This window comes from Sphaeramia orbicularis, chromosome 8 (assembly GCF_902148855.1).
Source record: "Sphaeramia orbicularis chromosome 8, fSphaOr1.1, whole genome shotgun sequence".
NCBI classification, from domain to species: domain Eukaryota; kingdom Metazoa; phylum Chordata; class Actinopteri; order Kurtiformes; family Apogonidae; genus Sphaeramia; species Sphaeramia orbicularis.
Window position 1 is genome coordinate 54,408,089 of NC_043964.1, and position 26,846 is coordinate 54,434,934.

The window sequence follows — 26,846 nt, forward strand, 5'->3', positions numbered from 1 at the left end:
TAAAAAAAAAACCATATTACCCCAGCAGCAGGGGCGCCAAAAAAATACTGTAAAATAATGGACAATAACCATCTCATAAAAATACGGTAATTTTCCATAATTAAAATACAGTTTTTTGCCCTAACTTTACATGAGATTTTGCATTTCTTTTAACTTTTTGATGTTTAATGAAAAATATTTACATGTATCAAAACAATCAAATTACCTATATATATATGTATATATATATATATATATATATATATATATATATATATATATATATATATATATATATATATATGTATACATACACAGGGTGGGGGAGCAAAATTTCCAATATTTTGAGGCAGGGATTGAAAGACAGTGTATGACCAATTAGTTTATTGAAAGTCATGACAATTTATTTGCCACAAGAAAATGTCCATAATAGAAAATGTTTTTATTCTATGTGTCCTCCTTCTTTCTCAATAACTGCCTTCACACGCTTCCTGAAACTTGCGCAAGTGTTCCTCAAATATTCAGCTGACAACTTCTCCCATTCTTCTTTAATAGTATCTTCCAGACTTTCTGGTAATAGTTTTGCTCATAGTCATTCTCTTCTTTCCATTATAAACAGTCTTTATGGACACTCCAACTATTTTTGAAATCTCCTTTGGTGTGACGAGTGCATTCAGCAAATCACACACTCTTTGACGTTTGCTTTCCTGATTACTCATATGGGCAAAAGTTTGTGAAAAGGTATGGATAATAGTGTTAGGTATGATTATGACATCAGTATATGTTTGGGTTCAAAACAACTGACGTAGTGTCTGCTGAGAAAAAACAACTAATGTTCAGTGTAAATTTTGCTTCCCCACCCTGTATGTATATCTATATCTATCTATCTATCTATCTATCTATCTATCTATCTATCTATCTATCTATCTATCTATCTATCTATCTATCTATCTATCTATCTATCTATCTATCTATCTATCTATCTATCTATCTATCTATCTATCTATCTATCTATCTATCTATATATATGTATGTATGTATGTATGTATATATATATAATTTTCAGTGAGACTCAGTTGTCCAATCCACTGATAAAAACTGTATTTGGACAGTTTATCAGTGCTTATACACGTTATACATTCACAAAAATACATTTATTCAACATTTTTGTTGTGAAACCTCCTGTAATTACACAAGATATTTGTCAATTAACAAACAAGTCTGTTTCAACTGACAGAACTAATACTTCTGTTACAGTTAACTGTCAGTAATTTTATCTTGTTTTATTTTATTTTTCTTACAGTATTAAACTTTAAATTAACAGTTTAATCTCATAAATAGAAAAGAAATATTTGTGAAACTATGATACATTTACAAATGTATTTTAACTGTATTTTTCTGTGAAAAAAGAAAATATTTCTTTAAAAAAATGGAAATTTTTTGGTTCTTCACAGTTACAGTTTTTCATGTTATTTTACATTTGACATGTAAAATCACAGTCTGTTTTTTTCATTTCATTGATATTTTCCTGAATCTTAAAAATACAGGAAAACTCTGTAAAATAAACAGTGAAAATTCTGTTAAATTACAGATTTTTTTTTACAGTGTATATACATTTTTCAAATCAGATTTTACATATTTTGTGTTTTTTGTCCTTTTGTGTTGACATAGCAGGTTAAAGTGACAAAAATAATGATGATGAGATAGAGGATGTGCTGAAAAAACAGATCCCAAACATGGGTATAGTAAACATTTGTTTATATAGTATAGAAAGGCAAAATCAAAAGGACTGAAAAACAGCCAAAACAGGCTCAGACCACTAAGGGTTAATATTTGAATGTTTCTGCAACAGAAGGGACACTGTGCTGATTATTATTATTTTTTTTAAATACAACTTGGTTCAATTATTTCAGTGTGTGTATTAGTACTTTTTGAACATTTTGAGCACAGTTTCAACAATACTGCGATAATAATGATAACCCTGATCATTTTGGACACAATAACTGTAATATGAAATTTTCATATGGTTACACCCACACCATCAACTTATTCAAACATGGAAGGAATTAGTTTATTCTGTATTTACAAATTCTTTACAAATGATCGGTGATAGTAAACATTCATGTCCATCCTTTCTCAGATCCTGGTCCAGTTTCTGTTGCTTGGTCCAAACCCTGCGGGGTGTCTAACTGTCGGGGGAGTAGATCTTGATGAGGTGTTGCAGTTCTGTGGGGTAGCCCGTCACCGGACAGCGGCGCTTGGCTTTAACGTACAGGTAAACGCAGCGGTAACAGAAGACCAGCCCGGACGTGGACAGAACGGTGGAGTTGGAACGAGGACGCCGACACAGCGGACACGTCCTGACGTACGACGATGCATGTTCAGAGGCGGGACCGTCCGTGCTCGGCAGAGCTTCTGCGTTCTGATTGGCTGAGGTGGAGGCGGAGCTTGGTTGTATGTGGTCTGGCTGCAGGTGGAGAGGAGGTGGAGGGATGGGCAAGGAGGTCAAGGTCTTCACGGTGCTCTGGTTGTCAGAGGAGTACCACCACTCCAGGAACTGCAGGAAGAAGACGCCCAGGGACAGGGAGGCGGACAGGGACACGGCCACGCCCCTGGCTGCCTGTGACATCAGGTACCAGGCCCGCTGGACCAGACTGTGGACAGAACAAGAGGCATCATGGGAAGGCAAGTTTATTTATAAGCACATTTAAGCAACAAGGCAATTCAAGGTGCTTCACACAGGACCAGGGTTCTCACTAGTGTCACTGAACGTCGGGGCCCCTGACGCTGTCCCTGGGGGACCCCGATGCTGAGATCTGACCTGATACGCCGTCTTTCAACCAGCGTAGCCGTGTTTGTGTGTGTGTGTGTGTGTGATCGTCCAGCGTAATGATAACGAGATTTGAATTTGAAAAAATATAATCCTTTGTCTTGGCTCAAAGCGCTGCACACAGGAAATGACAACAATAGAAGCCACACCCCTTTATGTGCCTTGGTATTGTCTGACGCCCGCCCACCAACATCACTCGCCTTACGCTCATTGGCCGACAAGGAGACTTCAATCAATTTATCTGATTAAAACGGACCGATCATCTGTGGAAAACTAGATCTAAACTTTAGCCTGTGTGTGTGTGTGTGTGTGTGTGTGTGTGTGTGTGTGTGTGTGTGTGCAGTGTGAGCGCCGCTCTGACTATCCCTAATTTCGTGCAAGTGAATATTTTTCTACAAACATGTCTGCGTCGAAGCGCAGGAGGAACGCCAAACGCGAGGGGAATATCGCATCGTATCCCATCAATAATTACCATTCACAAACTGAAAAACAAAACAGTTTTTGCTTTTAATCATTATTGTAACAAAGACAAAAAAACTGGCTTCATTCCTCAAAATGCAGGAAACAGTGTTTCACAGAGTTATACATTTCAAAATTTTCTGGGGGAGGATGCCCCTGGACCCCCTACAGAACTCATGCCACGTATGCGGCGTGCACCACACATGGTGCCCCTGCGCTGCGAACAAATCCTAGTGAGAACCCTGAGGACACTGAAATACGACGACAAGGGAAAAAGAAACACATTAAAACATTATAAAAGAAACATAGAAAACGTGATTAAAAAAAGCAAGTAAGAAAACTACACACAAAACCCAAAAATATAAAAACACACCCATATTAAAGTAAGTGTTGCAGTGCAGAGTTTCAAAGGAGAATATAAAATATAAAATTTAAAAAGTAAAATCCTTTTAGTCAAAGGCAGCAGTGAACAGGTGAGTCTGGAACCTGGACTGAACTCAGGTGTCAAACATGTGGCCTGGGGGCCAAATCCGGCCCACCAAAGGGTCCAGTCCGGCCTATGGGATGAATTTGTGAAATGCAAAAATTACACAAAAATATGAACAATCCTTTTAGTCCAGGTTCCACATTCAGACCAGTTCAGTCTAAAGTGGGTCAGACCAGTCAAATAGGATCATAATAACATAAATAATGACAACTGCAAATGTTTCTCTTTGTAAATGTAAATATTTTCATGTATTTACACTAAAACACAAGTATACACACAAAGTATAATTTTGCAAAACATATGAACAACCTGAAATGTCTTAAGAGAAATAAGTAGAATTTTACTAATTTTCTGTCTGTTATTACATGTTTTCTGCATTTTTGTAGATCCACTGTGATCTGTAAGTTCTAATGAACATGTGTAAATGATAAACTGAGGCAGAATAGTGTTAAAATTACACTGATTTTTTTCAGTTTGTTCGTGTTATTCACATCTTTTGAAAGGATAGTTTGTAGATGTAAACCTTTTCATAATGTAAATTACATTTTTTTGCTCTAAAACATAGAGAACATTTTGGAGTTGACATTATTTATATATAATTCTGTTATTATTTGACTGGTCCGGCCCACTTCAGATCAAATTTGGCTGAATGTGGAACTGAACTGAAATGACTGACAGCGCTGTGAACTCAGACTCTCAGCAGAGCTGATATTTTCTGGTAGTTTGTTCCAGATGTACGGAGCAGAGAAACTGAGGCAGACAGACTTAAGGATCCACCGTTCCCATCAAATACAATTCAACTACAGACGTGAGCCTGTTCTGGGGAAGTGCACATATTTGTGTTCAAATACTGGCAGTGGAAGTCCAGAATGTGCCTGTTTTCAGACGTACCTTCCGTCCGGTGCCTCCGTTCTCCTGCTGCTCCTCAGCTCCAGGTCTCTGATGTCCTGAGCGTTGAGTCGGGCCAGTTTGACCCTGGCCAGCCACAGAAGTGGACTGTGGGTCCTGGTGGCTCCGAACACAAACAGCAGCTGCTGGCAGAAGACCAGGACCCTCCAGGCCGAGCCCACGTACGGGTACGCGGCCACGGCGGCCCGGTACAGCCTCTGGGTCCCGGTCTGAGCCAGTCGGATGGAGAAGTCCTCCTCGTCCCTCTGCCGGGCCAGCGTGGCTTCGAGTTTGGCCCGGAGGTACGGAACCAGGCACAGAAGAAGAAGAGAGCGCCAGTGGGAGGTCCCACGGAGACCCAGGGGAACCGGACCAGGTCCCGATCCTGGAATTCTTTTGAGGCCGTAGAAGTTTTCAGAGAACGAAGCGCTGAAGCGGGACAGGAAGTGGTTCTGCAGGAGGAGGTCCAGGAGCAGGTAGAGCTCATCGAAGCGCCGCCACAGGAAACCGAAACGGGACGGATTGGACTCAGCCAGAACCTGGAGGAGAACAGAACAGAACAGAACAGGGGGTTCCTCTTTAATGGACCCTGATGGTCTGACTGGAACCAACTGATGCTGAAATAAGAGAAGCTACAGGATTTAAGACAGACCTCACATGAACTGATCAGCTTTTAAATGAAGTTAAGAACTCTTCAGACATCGTTAATTTCTGAGTCAAACCAGCACAGACTTCATGACTCTGGATGTGTTCGTGACGAGCACCGAGAACAGACTAGTGAACTCAGACGAGGTCTGTTTGTAGGGAGTTTGATTTGGAGTGGGCGGAGCTTATGTCAAACTTCACTGTTTCTGAAAAAGGGTTTAAAATAAAACAATAAATTTTATACAGTGAACCCTGACCCTAAACCTGACCCTAAACCTGAGCCTGACCCTAAACCTGACCCTGACCCTAAACCTGACCCTGACCCTAAACCTGACCCTAAACCTGACCCTAAACCTGAGCCTGACCCTAAACCTGACCCTAAACCTGAGCCTGACCCTAAACCTGACCCTGACCCTAAACCTGACCCTAAACCTGACCCTGACCCTAAACCTGACCCTAAACCTGACCCTAAACCTGAGCCTGACCCTAAACCTGAGCCTGACCCTAAACCTGAGCCTGACCCTAAACCTGAGCCTAAACCTGAGCCAGTGTAAATGGGCAGTAGGAGCAGGCAAAGGTTCCAATAGGAGGAGAGAGGGGAAACTCCCCAAAGAGGACAGAGGAGGAGGAGGAGGAGGAGGAGGAGGAGGAGGAGGAGGAGGAGGAGGAGGAGGAGGAGGAGGAGGAGGAGGAGGAGGAGGAGGAGGAGAATATCTGCACCAGGGAATGAAGCCAAGTGTTTTAAAGTGGACGAAGGGAAAACCGTCCAGACTAATGAAGCAGCTGCTTTATTTAATGACAGTGGTCTGGAACATTCAGGAACATTTGAAAAAGCAGAAGAAACTGATTTTATCTGGAAAAGTTTAGAATGAAACCACCTGGAAATGCCGAGAAGAACGAAAGAACGAATGAAATGGAGAGAAAAAAAACACTGAGATTCAACTGAAGATTAATGGAAGGAGATTCTCCTTCAGAGAATAACCCTCCTCCTCCTCTCTCCTCCTCCTCCCCCTCTCTCCTCCTCCTCCTCTCTCCTCCTCCTCCCCCTCTCTCCTCCTCCCCCCTCTCTCCTCCTCCTCCTCTCTCCTCCTCCTCCCCCTCTCTCCTCCTCCCCCTCTCTCCTCCTCCTCCTCTCTCCTCTTACCTTCACAGCGTGTCTCAGTGCTGGTTTCACCGCCTCCATCAGAGACTCCTGCGCCAAGACCTCGAATATGGACGGCAGCTCGTCCATGGTGGTGGAGGTGAGATGGGCCCCGGCCTCCGCCATGACGCCTTCACAAACCACACAACAACACAAGTCAAACACTAGGAGCCAAGTTCACCCAGGTTTACTCAGGTTTATCCAGGTTTATCCAGGTTTACTCAGGTTTATCCAGGTTCACCCAGGTTTACTCAGGTTTATCCAGGTTTACTCAGGTTTACTCAGGTTTATCCAGGTTTACTCAGGTTTACTCAGGTTTATCCAGGTTTACTCAGGTTTACTCAGGTTTATCCAGGTTTACTCAGGTTTATCCAGGTTTACTCAGGTTCACCCAGGTTCACCCAGGTTTACTCAGGTTTATCCAGGTTTACTCAGGTTTATCCAGGTTTACTCAGGTTTATCCAGGTTCACCCAGGTTTACTCAGGTTTATCCAGGTTTACTCAGGTTTATCCAGGTTTACTCAGGTTTACTCAGGTTTATCCAGGTTTACTCAGGTTTACTCAGGTTTATCCAGGTTTACTCAGGTTCACCCAGGTTCACCCAGGTTTACTCAGGTTTATCCAGGTTTACTCAGGTTTACTCAGGTTTATTCAGGTTTATCCAGGTTTACTCAGGTTTACTCAGGTTTACTCAGGTTTATCCAGGTTTACTCAGGTTTACTCAGGTTCACCCAGGTTTACTCAGGTTTACTCAGGTTTACTCAGGTTTACTCAGGTTTATCCAGGTTTACTCAGGTTTATCAGGGCTAATAAAGAGTACAATTACCTGCAAACACCTGAAAACTAACGGTGAAATACACTCATGTGGAGACTTAATAAAAGGTGAATTAGCAGAACTTTAACCACAGGTTGATGACTCTATCAGCTTCATTTGGTTACTCTGATGTTCAGTTGTATTTACTTTGTGTTATATAGAACCGGGTTCTATACTGAATTCATTTGATCAATCACGGTTCAGTTTTATGAAAATCATGAAAAATATCAGAATCACAAAATTACGATAATCCCTTTGGAAACCTGTTTGATGTAAATAAAGAGTCTGTTTGACCCAGGGTTTGTCTGAAGTTCATATCAACAGAAAACTATTGAGCTCCTCTATTAAATATTTATTATTCTGACACTGACGTCACAAAAGGTCATTAATTTCTTAAATATTTTTTTGCTCAATTTATAATCTTAAGCAAACAGGATCAACTTTTCAGCATTTAATAACAGAATAGTTTACGTTAGCAAGCACACTGTTTTTTAGTCAGATGACGGTAACTGTCCAGACAAATAACTAGATCACACAAAATACTGCACATGATCAAGATTTGGGATTCACCAACTGTAAGATAAGATAAGATAAGATAAGATAAGATAAGATAAGATAAGATAAGATAAGATAAGACTTTATTGATCCCACTGTGGGGAACAGCAGACCTCAGCCTCGTCTCATGAAATAATTGTGATTAATTGTTGATAGATTAAATGTAACTGGACTCAGTTTGTAATTATTACACCTGGTCAAAGGTGATTATTGATGTATATAAATAGGAATAAAAACAGAAATGTGTCTGAAAACTAAATTATTCCAACTTTATGGGAAACAGAATAGAATGAAGGAAAATGATATTAATGTACAACAGATAAAAAAACAGCTACTGAAATCAGTGACACAATTTATATACAGACACCGACATACGAGTGCATTCGAACACTACATATACAAATACACACACACACACACACACACACACACACACACACACACACACACACACATCATTCATATATACACAGATCAGTTCTCCAGGATCTACTAACTAAAGCCAAAGACCACACATTTCCAACAGTGTGTGATAGTTTTCCAGTATTAAATCCACATTTCTGCTGTGGCTGCAGGTATGCTCATGGTTTATGGTGAAGAAGAAGAAAAGAACCTTTAGTAAAATTATTTTCCAACAGATTCATCTTATTCAACAACTGCAGGTCAAAGCTTTTCTCATAATTCTGAAAAACTCAAAGGAAACTAATAAGAAAACAAACATTAAAAACTACTGAAGAACTGAACTTATCAGCTGCAGGTTCCTACAGCCTTTCACTACAGAACATTTGACCAAAACTCAAAGAAAATGTGAACTTTTTACAAATTCTTGGACCAAACCAGTATGAGACTAACCCGGACCCGGACCCGGACCCGGACCCGGACCCGGACCCGGACCCGGACTCCCAGTTCGGTCTGGTGTACCTGTAGCAGTTACGTACAAGTAGTTCTAGTTTCCTAACATACACCTGAGTCGAACCATCCGTGACAGATGTGTTAAAGTCCATCAGCTCCATTTCCTGTGGACATGAAAGGCTGTTACAGACACTTCAGGACACATAATCCTACCGTTCTGTGTTTCCTGTTTCCGGTAAATTAACACCAGACCGGAAGTGTCTCCGCTGTCACAAAGTCTCTGAAAACTGAAGAATTACAGACAAATATGAAGCGGATGTGTCATGTTTGTTGTTCTTTACCAGTCCCAGTCCAGTACAACAGGCACTTCCGGGTTCTTCTTCTTCATCTGAGTTTAATGGCAGCTGCAAAACCTACTGAAAAGGACTCCGCCCCCTGGTGGAGGAGGACCAGCACCACATCAGCAGGTCTGACCAGTGACCTGGATCATCTGTGGTGTTCTTCATCTGTGTTCTTCATCTGTGTTCTGCATCTGTGTTCTGCATCTGTGTTCTTCATCTGTGTTCTGCATCTGTGTTCTTCATCTGTGTTCTTCATCTGTGTTCTGCATCTGTGTTCTTCATTTGTGTTCTTCATCTGTGTTCTTCATCTGTGTTCTTCATCTGTGTTCTGCATCTGTGTTCTTCATCTGTGTTCTGCATCTGTGTTCTCCATCTGTGTTCTTCATCTGTGTTCTGCATCTGTGTTCTCCATCTGTGTTCTTCATCTGTGTTCTGCATCTGTGTTCTTCATCTGTGTTCTGCATCTGTGTTCTTCATCTGTGTTCTTCATCTGTGTTCTTCATCTGTGTTCTCCATCTGTGTTCTTCATCTGTGTTCTTCATCTGTGTTCTCCATCTGTGTTCTTCATCTGTGTTCTGCATCTGTGTTCTCCATCTGTGTTCTGCATCTGTGTTCTTCATCTGTGTTCTGCATCTGTGTTCTCCATCTGTGTTCTTCATCTGTGTTCTTCATCTGTGTTCTCCATCTGTGTTCTCCATCTGTGTTCTGCATCTGTGTTCTCCATCTGTGTTCAGCATCTGTGTTCTCCATCTGTGTTCTGCATCTGTGTTCTCCATCTGTGTTCTGCATCTGTGTTCTTCATCTGTGTTCTTCATCTGTGTTCTGCATCTGTGTTCTCCATCTGTGTTCTGCATCTGTGTTCTGCATCTGTGTTCTCCATCTGTGTTCTTCATCTGTGTTCTGCATCTGTGTTCTCCATCTGTGTTCTGCATCTGTGTTCTTCATCTGTGTTCTCCATCTGTGTTCTCCATCTGTGTTCTGCATCTGTGTTCTGCATCTGTGTTCTCCATCTGTGTTCTTCATCTGTGTTCTGCATCTGTGTTCTCCATCTGTGTTCTGCATCTGTGTTCTCCATCTGTGTTCTCCATCTGTGTTCTCCATCTGTGTTGTTCATCTGTGTTCTCCATCTGTGTTGTTCATCTGTGTTCTCCATCTGTGTTCTCCATCTGTGTTCTGCATCTGTGTTCTCCATCTGTGTTCTCCATCTGTGTTGTTCATCTGTGTTCTCCATCTGTGTTCTTCATCTGTGTTCTTCATCTGTGTTCTGCATCTGTGTTCTGCATCTGTGTTCTTCATCTGTGTTCTGCATCTGTGTTCTTCATCTGTGTTCTTCATCTGTGTTCTGCATCTGTGTTCTTCATCTGTGTTCTTCATCTGTGTTCTTCATCTGTGTTCTGCATCTGTGTTCTTCATCTGTGTTCTGCATCTGTGTTCTCCATCTGTGTTCTTCATCTGTGTTCTGCATCTGTGTTCTCCATCTGTGTTCTTCATCTGTGTTCTGCATCTGTGTTCTGCATCTGTGTTCTTCATCTGTGTTCTTCATCTGTGTTCTTCATCTGTGTTCTCCATCTGTGTTCTTCATCTGTGTTCTCCATCTGTGTTCTTCATCTGTGTTCTGCATCTGTGTTCTCCATCTGTGTTCTGCATCTGTGTTCTTCATCTGTGTTCTGCATCTGTGTTCTCCATCTGTGTTCTTCATCTGTGTTCTTCATCTGTGTTCTCCATCTGTGTTCTCCATCTGTGTTCTGCATCTGTGTTCTCCATCTGTGTTCAGCATCTGTGTTCTCCATCTGTGTTCTGCATCTGTGTTCTCCATCTGTGTTCTGCATCTGTGTTCTTCATCTGTGTTCTCCATCTGTGTTCTGCATCTGTGTTCTGCATCTGTGTTCTCCATCTGTGTTCTTCATCTGTGTTCTGCATCTGTGTTCTCCATCTGTGTTCTGCATCTGTGTTCTTCATCTGTGTTCTCCATCTGTGTTCTCCATCTGTGTTCTGCATCTGTGTTCTGCATCTGTGTTCTTCATCTGTGTTCTCCATCTGTGTTCTTCATCTGTGTTCTGCATCTGTGTTCTCCATCTGTGTTCTGCATCTGTGTTCTCCATCTGTGTTCTCCATCTGTGTTCTCCATCTGTGTTGTTCATCTGTGTTCTTCATCTGTGTTCTCCATCTGTGTTCTCCATCTGTGTTCTGCATCTGTGTTCTCCATCTGTGTTGTTCATCTGTGTTCTTCATCTGTGTTCTCCATCTGTGTTCTCCATCTGTGTTCTGCATCTGTGTTCTCCATCTGTGTTCTCCATCTGTGTTCTCCATCTGTGTTCTTCATCTGTGTTCTTCATCTGTGTTCTTCATCTGTGTTCTGCATCTGTGTTCTCCATCTGTGTTCTGCATCTGTGTTCTTCATCTGTGTTCTGCATCTGTGTTCATCTGTGTTCTCCATCTGTGTTCTCCATCTGTGTTCTTCATCTGTGTTCTTCATCTGTGTTCTGCATCTGTGTTCTTCATCTGTGTTCTGCATCTGTGTTCTTCATCTGTGTTCTGCATCTGTGTTCTGCATCTGTGTTCTTCATCTGTGTTCTCCATCTGTGTTCTGCATCTGTGTTCTTCATCTGTGTTCTGCATCTGTGTTCTCCATCTGTGTTCTCCATCTGTGTTCTTCATCTGTGTTCTGCATCTGTGTTCTGCATCTGTGTTCTTCATCTGTGTTCTTCATCTGTGTTCTCCATCTGTGTTCTTCATCTGTGTTCTGCATCTGTGTTCTGCATCTGTGTTCTTCATCTGTGTTCTTCATCTGTGTTCTCCATCTGTGTTCTTCATCTGTGTTCTCCATCTGTGTTCTCCATCTGTGTTCTTCATCTGTGTTCTGCATCTGTGTTCTGCATCTGTGTTCTCCATCTGTGTTCTCCATCTGTGTTCTTCATCTGTGTTCTTCATCTGTGTTCTGCATCTGTGTTCTTCATCTGTGTTCTTCATCTGTGTTCTCCATCTGTGTTCTTCATCTGTGTTCTGCATCTGTGTTCTCCATCTGTGTTCTCCATCTGTGTTCTTCATCTGTGTTCTCCATCTGTGTTCTCCATCTGTGTTCTTCATCTGTGTTCTTCATCTGTGTTCTGCATCTGTGTTCTCCATCTGTGTTCTTCATTTGTGTTCTTCATCTGTGTTCTTCCTCATCTGTCTGATGTCACTGAAGTTGATCTTAAACTTCATTCCAGGTCTATTTTTTTTATGTCTAAATGAAGATAATCTGGACCCGTTTTATTTCAGTGTCAGTGAAACATACGAGACCTTTCCCAGAATGGTTTTGAACCTCACTTAAAGAAAGAACTGACACATAGAACAATATATGATAATAATAATAATAATAATAATAATAATAATAATAATAATAATAATAATAATAATAATAATAATAATAATAATAAATTCAAATAAAATTCAGGGACAAAGACTGATGTAATTCAACAGATAGACAGCACTCAATTCAAGGGTGTGTATATATATATATATATATACACACACATATATACATATATATTTATACATACTATATATATATGCTCACACACACACTCTTAATCAAATTCTTAATCAAATCAAAAAGACAGAATGGGAGTGAGGAGGGTGGGATTTGTCAAAACAGGTGGTGGTGGTGGTTGGGGGGGGCAGTGGTTATATACGTGGGGGTGCGGTCTATAACTAATGTAACTAACACTGGCATGAGACAAAAGTGAAACTTTCCATCCTTTCATCGTCCAACTCTCTGGTTCTACTCCTCTATTATTCAGTAGGTCTTACACTAAACTAACCTGTATCCACTGGACACACAAATGCTGGACCCATGAAATTGTCACAACGATTTTCATTTTTCACTTTCATATATATTTTGATATTTGAGGTTTTATTTTTTTGTCAGTTGCATGTTTTATCTTTTCAGATTCAGATTTTATTCATATTTTTTTCACTTTCTGATCTTTGTTTAAATTTCAGATCTTTTTTTTCGCGTACAAAACTTTTGGCTCTGATGCGGTGTGAGGGGCGTGGCCTCAGCTGAGAATCATGACTGACAGCATATCAAAAAGGCTAGGGACCTTCCAAGCTCATGTTGCCTTCATGGAGCATAGGAACTAAAACAATTCAGGCTCAACACTTTGTATTCACCATATTTACGTAACTGTCAGTGAAAAAACTGATGCCAGTGACAAACTCCCATTTAATCAGCTGTTCTAGACTTTAGGACCTTTTGTGGTAGAGGAGGGGTCAGTTAAACCCGACTGTGCAGATAAACAGACACACATTAAGTACAGGATATTACCAATTTCCACATAGCACTGTGAACGCAGCATAGTGTCGATCATGGCGTCTGGTCCACCTGGTCCACCCAGTCCACCTGGTCCATCTGGTCCACCCAGTCCACCCGGTCCACCTGGAGCCAGCCCTCAGGTAATAAATGATAACTAATACTAAATATGTTCAATAAATATTATACCAAAGGGTCATTTTGTAACAACATACAGTTTTTGACGTCTTTAGGTGGTGAATTTGTCAAAGCGGCAAATTATTTTATAATTATATTTAATCTGAAAAAACTTTTCATACACTTATTTTTATCATTATTACTTATTATTATTATTACTTATTTGAATACATTGTTGTATTTTTCAAAATTCAAGATCAAAACTTGAATTTTCAGTTTCAAATTTCATTTTTTCATGTACAAACCTTTTGGCCTCAGAGTGACTCCATACTTTATAATCAGAGCAGTTTTATCTTCATTTTTCATGCATGTGTGATTGTTTCTGTCCTGTTTGCTTTATCTTTGTTTCTGTGTCGTTGCAGAGTTCCCACCACACACAGACAGAAGCTCCTTCCATACACTTATGGGATTAAAAATACATGATCCTCTATCTGTCACTGAATAATGTACATTAAGAGGATTTACAGGTTATTGTTCATTTGTGTGGAGTCACTTTTATTTTCACTGTAGATTTCTGAATATTCACAAAAAAAAAAAAAAAAAAAAAAAAAAAAAACTTAAAAACTCAACAAAAAAAGGTAGAGGAATAAAAAAAAGTGCAGGATGGATTTGAATTTGGAAAGGAGTAAAAGTGTAAAGTGCAATTGGTGGAACCGTATATGAACATTATGGTATCTGGAAAATAGGGACATGATATCCAAATTATTACAGTTTTATTTTTATGATTATGACTGATGTATTTTAATTTTATTTCTACATATATGTTTACATTTTCATAAGAAAATATGTATGTTATTTATATATGTAAGTCTACGGGGTGTGAATGAGTGTTTGTGTTGATTTGATTCATGCTCTTTATGCATATTATTATTATTATTATTATTATTATTATTATTATTTACTTTGTTTACCTTTCATTAGAAAACTTCAATACCAATATAAGTGTTCAGAGAACTCAAACCTCCTCCTTCACCCTGAACGGTGTGCATGTGTGGATCGACTCTTTCTGTGTAAATCCAACAGTTTCCAGGTTGTTCCATACAGCAGAAAGAGTTGAAGCTTGGTCCCAGTCATGTGTCTGTCCAATTAGATTCAATTCCAGTCAATATTAGTTGAGTTCTAATTTTAAATGTGTGGGAAATGGGATTTTCAGTGTTCAGTGTAAATGTCCACAGAGTCCACATTCCACAGTGGATGTGGACAATTTAGTTCCAGATACAAGAGACTGTTCTAAGCTACAGGTGGATCCAACTGGAGGAGAATCGGAGTCATTTTGAATTTTTGATGAATTTTGGAAAATGTCTCAGTGATGACAGATGGAAAACTGTAGATGTTGTGACCTTGCTGTGACCTTGAACTTTGTCCTACTGGGACCAAACTGGACTGGGTTGGTCCCAGGGCCTAGACCTATCTGTGGGGAAGATTTGGGAAAGATGGGTGGAAGAGTTTTCCCGTAAAGTTGCTAACAAACAAACAAACAAACTAACAAACAAACACACAAAGCAAAGTGATCCCAGTACCTCCTGGCGGAGGTAATGAAATATTGGAGACAAAAAGTGTGAAGTGTCTTAAAATGGACAGAGTTAGTAGAAAAGTATGTGAAACAGGTCCATTAGAGACAGTTTTAGTCTATTCTATTGTCAGGAGACACGAGGACGGGACAGAGTTAAAGATGATAAAACCATGAGTGGAGTGGACGACAGGGAACATTTGGTGACTGAAGAGGATTAGAGGATTACTGACATAACTGATGCTCCACCGGTCTGCAGCAGCAGCAGCAGCAGCAGCAGCAGCAGCAGCGTCATCAGTCTTTGTTTCTCCGTCCGTCTTCATCAGCAGCAGCAGCAGACATGGACATGTGGACGTTTCTGATGTAGGACGGACACGCATCAGAGGTGAGTGGGACATTACAGAAGACTCTGGACACCAGTGGGTTTGATTTGAGTCGGAGGTAGATGTTTGTGTAAAAGTTTAGTGTGAAAGTGTAAAAATGTAAACCATCAGCTGATAAACAGTGGGTCTGACTGAACCTTTGAACCTGTTACTAATGTGATGGAACCTGAAGGACTGTCACAGGTTTAGAAACACTATGAACCAACACAAATAAACCCTGTCTGTGGTCCATGGTCCTAAATATTACCCAGAAGCCCCCTGTGTTCCTCTGGTATCATGTGTGTGGAACTGTATGAAACAGTGTGATCAGATCAGAGCGCTTCAGGGAATGGAATCCTCTGGTTTTAACGACTGATTATATAATTACATTTAGTGAAGAAAAGACGGTTCATCCAAGGACTGGAGTCTGATGGAAACAGACTGATGTCACTGAGAAAGAAAAAAGTGTTTGTAAGACTGAATATAAACGTAGAAATCATGTGTTTTTGTAAATGAAGGAAATCACAAACAGTCAGAGGTGTTTATATAATATCAGGTCTGAAAGGGTGAACTGTGGTGGTTTAATGGGAACTGATAGAAACAATAGATAGATAGATAGATAGATAGATAGATAGATAGATAGATAGATAGATAGATAGATAGATAGATAGATAGATAGATAGAAAACAGAATATATAAAAAATATATAGAATAAATTAAATATAAAGACTACATTAAATATATAGAAAATATAAAACATATGGAATACATAGAATATATTTGTCCAGCAGTCACCACCAAAGTGTTCTGGCCATAGCAACGTGAATGTAAGATTCAAAATGATTTATAGAGGGTCTGCAGGTGACGTCACCACTAGCAGAAGTCACCGTGGTTCCGCCCACTGAGCGGCAGAAAGAGGGAGATGAGTGACAGCGCTGGCTTCAGTACTGTCTAAACTGAAGAACAGTATTTAATACAAAATGGAGCTGAGCTGTTGTGAGATTGATTGTACTTTCAGGTTCTTAAAGCAGTGGGAGCTATCGTTTACAGACACTGAAAGACAAAGAAAAGAGAAGGAGATGGATCCACTAATCCAGGAAACCAAACCTAGATCTGTGGATCCTGTTTGGTGTCAGCTAACATTCACTGATGCTGTATTTTTGGCTCCAATCAGACCTGAAATGACCTATTGTTTAGGCTAACGGTCCTTCTTAGTAAAACTCTTGGTTTCATGATCAGATCTTTCCTGGTTTTTGTCTCATTTTGTGATTGTGAACCTTGTGCTCCTACATGATTAGTAAACGAACTGAAACTGAGGCCAACCTAGTTTTACAAATACGGGGAACTGGAGAATAAAGCTACGACGGAGTATTAGGACCACAGAAGAAAAGAAAAACACTGGGCACTACCAGAAGAAAGTCAGAAAATATGGAGATAAAACCTGTAATTTTATGAGAATAAAGTCAAATACAAAAAGAGTCACAATGTTATAAGAATAAAGTCGTAGTTATACAAACAAAACTCATAATTTAACAAAAATGTCATTCGTTTATGAGATTAAATTTGTCATATTTCAACAGTAAAGCCACAATATTACAAGAATAATGTGTTAATTTAAACCAGGTGGTGTAAATCTGTTAATTTCCCAGAATGCAGTGGTGCCCTGCTGGTCCACAGCAGTCGTATCTGTGTTGGATAAAGGACTGGATCTGAACTAGACTCAGTAAATCTGCTCAGTCCCAGTAGATCATGCATATATTCACTGGGGTCAGTCCACGGTCTACTGGAAATGACCTTTGGATCAGCTGGTTCTGGGCCCTAGTTTTGGACCCTTTGGATCAGCTGGTTCTGGGCCCTAGTTTTGGAGCCTTTGGATCAGCTGGTTCTGGGCCCTAGTTTTGGAGCCTTTGGATCAGCTGGTTCTGGTCCTAGTTTTGGACCCTTTGGATCAGCTGGTTCTGGTCCTAGTTTTGGACCCTGGTTGTCAGTCCTGATGAAACCATGTATATTAGTTTCAGGTCCACATAGCGCTGACCCCCTCCCCCCTGGATCAGGTCTGGATCCTCCATTTGTGTCCACAGGTCAGTGTTCATGGACCACTTGTTCTTCAGTAGCTCGTACAGATCCATGTCCAGTCCAACTGTCCTTCATTTAATTTCAGATTTCCCATGGTCCTTTGCTCTGGCTGTGTTTACTGCTATACTCCATCATGTTGAACAGGTTGGTTTAAGACACTCAGTCTGACTTAGAGGGGCGTGGCCTGGGGGGGCGGGGGGGTGACGTATGTGCATACCCTCTGTATCTGCCAAAATACTGGTCCTATCTACTTACTGTTTTCACTGGTCTACTAGTACGACAAACTGCAGCAGTCAGCTCTGTACGGACACACACACACACACACACACACACACACACAGAGGCCACTCAGCCTTTCCAATATAGAATATATAGAATATATATGCATGTAAAGGCTGTAAATATTCATACAAATGATGAAGAGGAGGAGGAGCTCTAAGGTTGGGTTGTATACTCTAGATCAGTGGTCCCAAACTGTTTTTGTACTACAGACCACTTTCATGCATGAACATTTTCCACGGACCAGGTAGAGGTGTGGGGGTTCCAACAACAAAACCCTTTGTGAGTTCAGAGCATGTGATCTGAAACACTTCCACTGTAGATCAGGCAATTCCACTGATTCTACAGTAAAATATGACCTCACCCTAATGCAGAACCAGTCAGAACCCTGGACTTGTTTCCCTGCTACTAGACGGTCCCATGTGGGGCTGATGGGAGACACACAGTCCAGTTCTGTTCCACAGATCCAGTCTAATACTTGATAATTCATCATCACAGAAAACCCAGATACACAAACATATGAGGCTGGAAATGGAAGAAGGACTTCCAGGGCTTTTATTCTGCTTTGACTTGACTCCAGAATGCACAGAGGTTTGCAGTTGTCTAAACATGGACTGATGTGTCGCAGCAGTTTGGAGGAGCTTGTGTGTCACCTGTTGTGATGAACCTGGAACTGAGGCAGGAATCCTCTTTTTTTTTTTTTTTTTTTTTTTTATAAATTCATCTTTCTGTTTGCAGGCAGTCTGTGACCCTTCTGCAGCCTCAGCGTCTCCTCATTTCTTCCCAAAAAGTTCTCCAGTGAATTTTGTTTTTGGTTCATTTCTTTAGCTTGTGTTACTGACTCATAAAACGGCGCACCACAGTCTAGTGGTTGTGAGGTGAGGGCAGAAACGGTCGCTTTTCAAAATAAAATCTCCATAAGACTAATGGAAAAAATAGCTTTAATATTAACCACATTTTTTTTTCTTTGGGGCCCGGTACCAAATGATCCACAGACCGGTACTGATCCGGGGACCGGGGTTTGGGACCCCTGCTCTAGACCAGTCACACTAGACTCACCATAACCTCCACCTCTAACTGCTCCTTTGACCTAGAACCTTACTCTGTTCCTTGACCTCCTGATAGTCGACTACTACATCACTGATCCACACATGTCGATCCTTTTGTCCTGACAGATGAACTGACAGTTTGCTTGATTTCTAATTTTCAGGTGTGTCAACACTGACGGGGAAGAAATCATCAGATCTTCAGAGCTTCATTCCACTTCCTCCAGCTGTTCTGGACGAGGTGTCTGGTCTCCTGCTGTGGACAAACATGTGTCTGCCTTTCCCAAACCTCCTGTTCCTCTTCCTTCCTTTGTTCGCCCCACTGCTCCTGGTCCCCTCTGTGGACGCTTCTCGGCGGTGTCCACACCAGTGCATCTGTTATGAGCATGCGGACCTGGTGGACTGTCGCTCCCAGGGCTTTGAACACGTTCCCAGGGGCCTCCCACATGGAACGTGGCTCCTGGAGCTGGGAGGGAATAACATGACTGTGATTGAAACCCGCGCCTTCACTGGACTCTGGTCTCTACGGGTCCTGGTCCTGACCAACAGCCAGATCAGAGACATACAACCACAGGTACAGGTTGAAATATGACAGATGGACTCTCTCTCTCTCTCTTTTCAGATCTCGGTATCCTCACTATTTGTGTGTTACTGTTGCCAGGGGCGTAGAACTGTGTAGGGACTCTAGGGACCCGTCCCCACCAACATCCATCCACTGCTGTGAACTCACTATTAATACACCCACTGTCTGTAGTGTTTAGGCAATGATTCTGGCACACAAAGGGTTAACAGGCGGCCTGTGCTACAAGTCCCACCTCCAACATAAATGTCACTCTCCGATTGGCTCTTTGGTTTTGCTAACGTACACGTGATTGGCCCTCCCCGCTGTCATTCCATCTACTTGTCAAAGGAACCTGCAGTTGGAGCGCTAACGTCAGTTTTCAATATGTTTGTATTTGTTCTGTCTGAGTCACATCAGCTAGACGGATTTAAATATCAGTGGAGTCATTTACATGGACATTTGGACATGTGTGTGTGTGTGTGTGTGTGTGTGTGTGCTCAGTAATTAGGATGTAAAGGAGTCAAAGAAAAGAACAGTGGTCATAAGACCCTTCTGTAGGAGTCCCAGTGTAAGTTAGTTCAAGGGTCTAGAACTGTAGAGGCTCAACACAGATACTGAAGAAAAGACACTATTTAATACCAAACACACACACTTTTAAAAGTTACTTTACTGATTATTTTAATGCATTTCTATGGAAGAGCAACTGTTTAAAAAACACAAATAAAGAAAATTTGTGAGGAAAATACAATAAAACCTCAGATTGTAAATGTGGTTCTAGATGGGATTTTATCCATGTTTTTGGGAATAAATTACATGTAATAACTGAAAGTAAAAGCCTTTTTTGCTCAGACAGTAACTGGACCATCAGACTGTATGATCAGTGTATCTATAATCTGTTCATATGTCATGAATCAACATATTTATGTCAGGAGACAGAGAGTAGCGAGGAGGAGGAGAGGCTGTAAATTCACAGTTGGTTCAATAATAATGCATATGTTCATCATTAGAATAACTTTGCAGAATGCATTGAATTCTTGTATTCTCTTTAAATATTCAGATATGCTTTATAAACATGTCAATTACTGAATTTTTTTCTGACTCTGATTGTTTACTTGTTTGATCAGCTCGACATGATGTGAAATTATGATTAAAAACCCCACCCTTCAGGAGTGCTGCCTTGGAGCCCTTCAGTGTCCACCCCAGTGTCCAAACCAAACCTACTCCTTTGACTGTTGCTACATGAAATGACAGGTTCAGAGTTATGAGACACTTTCTGTGTCTGGATTTAATAATCATAACGCATTGAGTCAAACCTGCCTCCAGTAGTTACTGTAGCAACTAGTAAAAACTGAAAAAGCCACAAAAAATCCCTTCATCGTTTAATCATTTACTCTTTTAAGTTATATTCTTTTCTTTTAATACATTTACAAAGAAAAATTCAAAAGCCAAACATTTTGGCTCCTTGTGTTCCTACAGTGACTGCAGGTAATTCAGCTAAGCTCAAATTTTAAGGTATTAGACTGTTAGACCTTTTTTTTAACCTTTGCCAAAGAACAGCGGAGGTTATGATTTCATTCTGTTTGTCTGTTTGTTTGTTTGTTTGTTTGTTAGCAGGATAACTCAAAAAGTTATGGACAGATTTTGATGAAATTTTCAGGAAATGTTGATACTGGAACAAGGAACAAATGATTACATTTTGGTGGTGATGTGGGGGGGGGGGGTTATCTGCCTTGGTGGAGGTCTGAGCTCTACGAGTGCTTTTCTAGTTCAACCGTAGATTGCTCATTGGTGAGGACTAAGTCCAAGGTGTGTGATGTTTGGTCTGTCCAGTGACGGGTAGGAACGTAAAAAGGCATCATTAACTGTGTCCAAGAACTCAATTCAATTTCAACTCAACCACAGTTTCTCTGTATTTGACCTCCATTGTTACCTCCACCAGGAGGTACTGTGATCACTTTGCTATGTGTGTTTGTGTGCGTGTTTGTTTGTTTTTTTAGCAAAATAACTCGAAAAGTTAGGGATGGATTTTCATGAAATTTTCACGAAATGTTGATACTGGCCCAAGGAAGAAATGATTAAATTTTGGTGGTGATCGGGGGGGCAGATCTGTCTTGGCGGAGGTCTGCGCTCTCCGAGTGCTTTTCTTGTTCCAGTTGATTTTACGGTGGTTCAAATCACCTGTGATGAAAACATGACTATAGCCCAAATTATTAATGTGGTTTAATATTTCTTTCAGTTTACTGTTATTGTCTGTGTTGCTATGTGGGCTCCTATAAATTCCCTAAATAAGTTGTCTGTCTCCACCTTTGAGCATGAGCTCCAGTGCGACAGCTGCTTCCTGTGTTGTTGCCTCAGCTGTGCAGAGGTGATTCAGAGTCAGGACTGTGATTCTTGCCTTTCTCAGTTGCATCAGTGAATGCTGTAGACTTCTCAAGTACCAGTTCTTGTTTGGTTGCTGCATTCTGTTGATTCTTGGGGTTGACTTCAGTCATAATTACGATATGGGGTTTCTTAGTTACGATATGTTAAATGAGTTTTAGTCTCTTATTCTGTAGCTAATCTGCATTTGCGTTTGTGTGAAGGACTTGCATATATTTTCGGTTCAGGTTCCTTTTCTCTTTTTTCACTTAGTATTTATGTTTGCTCGGTTGCTGGTGTTGTTCCTGTTTCCTAGCCTTCGATGGTCACATGTTGCAGTCCCAATCACATGGGGATTGTTCGTGTGAGGCAAGGTGTCGTTGGGCTGCACAGATTATCTTGGGGAGCGACTTTCATTCTCATGACTTTCTGGTCCCAAGGAGGGCCTCAGACCTTGTATTTGTTGTTCTCAGATGTTTCTGCTTCTTTTTTTTGTTTTTTTTTGCAACAGCCAGGAGCTTCTTCGTCACCTCACACTCTTCCTGTGTCCTGTCGTACTGCACACCGATGTTCTCGAACATATCGTCGTCTTCCTTTAACCTGTACCTGATGTACCTTTAACGTGACCTTGCTCTTGTCTTGTGCATCGTTCAGTAGGACTTAGAGGTCTGTGTCTCCCTTCCTCTTTTTTTTCCAAGCCTGACGACTTTCTTGACCTCAGCTTTTCCAACCTCAAGGATTTCCTCACATAAGGAGTCGATAAACTCTTCCTCATCTTTCTGCTTCATGCCAGGCTCAGCTCTGTCACTCTCCTTTGCTCTGAATATGATGATGTTCCGTCCTCCTCCTCTTTAACTTGCTCATGGACAGCTGCTCTCATAACGTTCTCCACTATCTCACAACTTTTGTTTCTTCCTCTCCAGTTTTAAAGAGGTCCCTAAACAAGGCTGGGCTGTTACCATGTGTTACAGTCTTATTGGTTCCATTCAGCTGACAGTCCAGTTTGTTTTCCTGGTCTGTCCGTCTGTCAGAGTGACTCCAGGACAGACTTCAGCAGTCCTCTACTGCCATCTCCTTCCCCCCATGGAGCTTTTACCTTGACAGCACAAAGTGGGTAGAACCAGAGTAGATCTGCCCGCTTGGACAGGAGCTTTTTTTTTCTTTTCCCTTCTTGGGGGACGACCAAAACTGATGCAGAGAGCTAAACATATGCTTCTAGTCCACAGTCTGCTTCAGATAGTAGAAAGTATAGCACCAACCTCCAAACTGCTGAATGTTTGACATAGAAGGCTGATGCCTCTGCGACACCCCTGACACTCTGGTCGCCAGTTATTCGTGTCTCACGGTAATGGCTGCTGCTAGCAGCTAGTGGCTAATTCTCCTGTGTGCGGACATAAATGGCCCTTTTCTCCCTGTTCTCCGATGGTAAACACTCATAGCTGGAGTCCTGCTACATCAAGCAAATGTTTTGTCCTCATCCAGTGTGGAGCAGTTAGTCTTCAGGCTTCAGGGTTTGCAGGCTAACTGAGACCAGCTGTCTGTTAGCCTGTTAGCTCCGGTGGCAGATCCACTGATACTATGGCAGTAGAATACTATTGCCGCGTTTCCACTACATGGAACCAGCTCGACTCGGCTCGGCTTGACTCGACTCGACTACCAGGTCCTATTCCTGGAGACCGTTTCCATTACAGGATACTATCAGCTTTACAGTACCTGGTCATCATAGCGATGTGGCGCATTACTTCTGTGTCGTCTGCTCAGAGTTGCTGATAAACTCACTCGTTGCATGTTCTCTCGCCAAGCTCATGCTGAATTTTTCCATCTGAACCTCCTGGACAAACCATGGTGTAGTTTTACAGGCTGTCATCATGTGGGTTAACCTACCGCTACATTTACAGTCAAATTCTGCATCTGTTTTTAGTAAAACGGTGGGTCACAGAGACGACTCTGACCAATCAGTGGTCTGCAGTGTTTACACGTCACCTTTTAGTATCTGGTCCCCAGTCCTGGAACCTCGACGGAGGTGATACCAAAAAAACTAGTACCTGGTACCAGATTCCAGGCCCTTTTTTGTAATGGAAACGCAAAAAGGCCGAGTCGAGTCGAGCCGATACCACATAGCGGAAACATGGCATAACAGTCCTCACTGGTATTGTGTTCTGTCTACTTGTGATTAATAAAATCTGCATTATATGGAGGTCTGAGCAGGTCCATAAAAACAGTCATATTACCTGAATTGTTGATTTGGGCGGTAATAGAAGTGTTAAAATTACTAGTTACAGTTAAAATACTTATTGACATGTAAGCACTGGAAACAGCTGAAGTATGAAAGTTGGATGAAGTTCTAAGTTTTGGAGTTGAACAGTGACCATCTGAAACTAGCGGGACTACTGAAGGTACTTCCAGATGCTCATGTACCTGTAGAAGTGGAAGAGACACAAATAGAAGTGGGTTTTATCTGAAGGAAAACAACAGTTGACGTGCTGAAGAAGTGAATACAGTGGAAAAGTGAAAGCACAGGGAAAAAAGTGGGATTGAAATGATTAAAGAAAGAACAGACCTGGGTTTGGAGGGATGTCAGAAATCCAGCGTGGTGTCCACCTAAGTCCAAATAATGAGCAGGCAGCGGGGGGGTGACGGGAAGAGCTATTTTATCCTTTGTCTTTCTCTCTGCAGGCGTTTTTCTCTTTGTCTTTCCTGGAAAAGTTGGATCTGAGTTGGAACCAGCTGACGTATCTGCCCGTGGACTTCTCAGTGAGCATGTCTGCGCTAAAAGAGCTGCGACTGGAGCGCAACAACCTCCATTTTATTTCTGGACACAGGTACTGGTCCGCTGACCTGAGACCAGGGTTTTTCAACCTTGGGGTCGGGATCCCACATGGGGTCACCTGGAATTCAAATGGGGTCGCCTGAAATTTCTAGTAATAGATTAAAAAAAAAAAAAAAAAAAACGTACTAAAAAATATATGTTGAGTTGACAGAGACGATCACAAACATAAAAGACAAACTGTGGTTGTGAAACTGCAGCACTGTGGTTCTGTTTATCTGTCAAATGTTCATTGTGGTCAGTTTCAGATGCTGCAGCTCTTTCATAATTCATAGTTTCAGTTCTTGTTTGTTCAGTATTAATTGTCCTCCTTGTAAATCACAGCTGGACTGACTGGACAGATCCTGACCGAGGAAAATAAAATTCTCACCTTGTGCAGTAATCTACACCTGGATTTACTGCCTCTGTCCACAATAATAGACATTATATAGACTAAATGTCCTCTAAAAATAACATTTGCACCATAGTATAGCAAACTATGACATGATCAAAAACAAATTAATTTTAGCAAAAAAAAAAAAACAAAACAACAAAGTCTCCATTTTGAATGTCTGAGGTCGCCAGAAATTTGTGATGTTAAAATGGGCTCACAAGCCAAAAAAGGCTGGAACCACTGGGTTAAAGTACAAATATATTGAAGAAATCCAATTGAATATGTTACATGTAAAAAAACCCCACCAGTTTATTAAAAATTCATGCATGAAAGGGTTAAACATAGGGTATGTAGCGTTACCAGGTTAAAACATCTAAAAATACTATAACTAGCCCTGCTTATATTATCACAAATGATCAACTTTACAGGAAAACATTGACTGTTATGTGTGCATCATTTGACATATTCTATTTAAGGTCAGATCGATGCTACTTGGAGTTCTTTCACTAGACCACAGGTGTCAAACATGTGGTCCGGGGGCCAAAACCGGCTCGCCAAAGGTTCCAATCCGGCCCGCTGGATGAATTTGCAAAGTGCAAGTTAGGGCATCGAACTCAAAAATAATATCATAATAACCTATAAATAATGACAACACCAGTTTTTTCTCTTTGATTTAGTGCGAAAAACATTCAATTATGAAAATATTTACATGAACAAACTATCCTTTAACAATAACATGTGAATAACTTGAACAAAATGAAGAAAATTAAGCACAATTTTAAAAATTTTCTGCCTGTTACTAAATCAAATCAAATTTTATTTATATAGCCCCAAATCATAACATAAATTATCTCATGATGCTTTATATATCGAGTTGGTCGAAACTGGACTCTAAGCCAGGTTTTATGCATATGTATAAATGATAAGTTGAGGCACAATATTGATAAAATTATACTTATATTTCTTAACTATTCTTTTTTTTTTTTTTTTCAGGTTATTCCCATCCTTTTTGTTTGGATAGTTTGTAAATGTAAATGTTGGCATGATTGAATGTTATTTTTTGCACTAAAACCATTTGGAGTTGTCATTATTTATTGGTTCTCATACTATTATTGGACTGGTTCAGATTACACTGGGCTGAATGTGGCCCCAGAAGAAAATGAGTTTGACAGCCCTGATCCACGTTAAAAACACAGGACATGAATACACGTCCCAAACTGATGTGATTAAAAATGCAGTTTACTAATGTATTTTCATTTGTTTTTCCTTTATCATATGTCGCCTAAATGTCGTCTAAAATTAACGTTTATTTGTAACATAGTATAACAAACTATTACACGATCAAAAACAAATTAATTTTAGCCAAAAAAAAAGTCTGTGTTTTGAATGTCTGGGGTTGCCAGAAATGTGTGATGTTAAAATGGGGTCAGGAGCTCAAAAAGGTTGGACCCACTGCCTTAGACGCCCCAGACCTGTCGCTGTGTCTCTCGTTTCCTGTCTGTCCTCCTCAGTTTGGAGTATCTGGACAACATGGAGAAGCTGGACCTCAGTCATAACCAGCTGGTGTCGGTGGGGCCCGGTGCGTTCAGGGGCCTGTCCAGGCTCCGACAGCTCTACCTGCACAACAACAGACTGGTGGTGGTGCAGAAGGGCAGCCTGGACATGCTTCCTGGACTGGAGGTGCAGATCCCACACCATTCAGACCACTAACACCACTGGGCTCATGGCTCAAAATGCAGACACTTTCAAAAGTCAAAAGTTGGATTCCATTAGACTCATTCCATTTGTCTTCTGAGCCTTAGATACATCTGGGCTTTTCTTGATTCTGTAACCATAGCTAATATAAAATGGTACAGAAACAGAAGATGTTTAAGAAGATTTCCTTATTATACAAAATGGTGCCAAACATCTAACCAGTGTTTCAAGATTCATCCATGCACCTTTATCAGACAATATGAACAAGTAGGACTGGAACCAGATCTATGTACCAG

The 26,846-nt window shown here is 40.9% G+C and overlaps 2 protein-coding genes across 3 annotated transcripts in view; one reads left to right on the forward strand and one right to left on the reverse strand.

Annotated features, from left to right (window-relative positions):
* Positions 1 to 1,851: 1,851 nt before the first annotated feature.
* pex12 (peroxisomal biogenesis factor 12) lies at positions 1,852 to 9,007 on the reverse strand. Of its 2 annotated transcripts, none has more exons than XM_030140378.1 (4): positions 8,864 to 9,007; positions 6,433 to 6,560; positions 4,647 to 5,182; positions 1,852 to 2,633 (listed from the first exon to the last, which is right to left on the reverse strand). In XM_030140378.1, exons 2-4 carry the CDS (start codon positions 6,553 to 6,555, stop codon positions 2,165 to 2,167), a joined length of 1,128 nt encoding a protein of 375 aa, XP_029996238.1. In that variant the 5' UTR covers positions 6,556 to 6,560; positions 8,864 to 9,007; the 3' UTR covers positions 1,852 to 2,164. The 2 variants fall into 2 exon arrangements, with proteins under 2 accessions (XP_029996238.1, XP_029996239.1); XM_030140379.1 differs by lacking the exon at positions 8,864 to 9,007 and adding an exon at positions 8,737 to 8,827.
* A 6,205-nt stretch (positions 9,008 to 15,212) lies between these two features.
* Positions 15,213 to 26,846, forward strand: part of LOC115424890 (slit homolog 2 protein) — a 17,251-nt gene continuing 5,617 nt past the window's right edge. Inside the window, exons 1-4 of the mRNA XM_030142285.1 lie at positions 15,213 to 15,357; positions 18,900 to 19,309; positions 24,332 to 24,477; positions 26,367 to 26,535. Of these exons, the coding sequence (XP_029998145.1) occupies positions 15,213 to 15,357; positions 18,900 to 19,309; positions 24,332 to 24,477; positions 26,367 to 26,535 (870 nt within the window). The remainder of the gene's footprint in view (positions 15,358 to 18,899; positions 19,310 to 24,331; positions 24,478 to 26,366; positions 26,536 to 26,846) is intronic.

Bases quoted from the DNA above. Each gene is read 5' to 3' on its own strand.
- pex12 (XM_030140378.1), bottom strand. From the start codon at position 6,555: ATGGCGGAGGCCGGGGCCCATCTCACCTCCACCACCATGGACGAGCTG. The intron at 5,183-6,432 runs GTAAGAGGAGAG...GTTCTCCTCCAG, and splicing joins CACTGAGACACGCTGTGAAG to GTTCTGGCTGAGTCCAATCC. The intron at 2,634-4,646 runs GTACGTCTGAAA...TTCTGTCCACAG, and splicing joins ACGGAGGCACCGGACGGAAG to TCTGGTCCAGCGGGCCTGGT.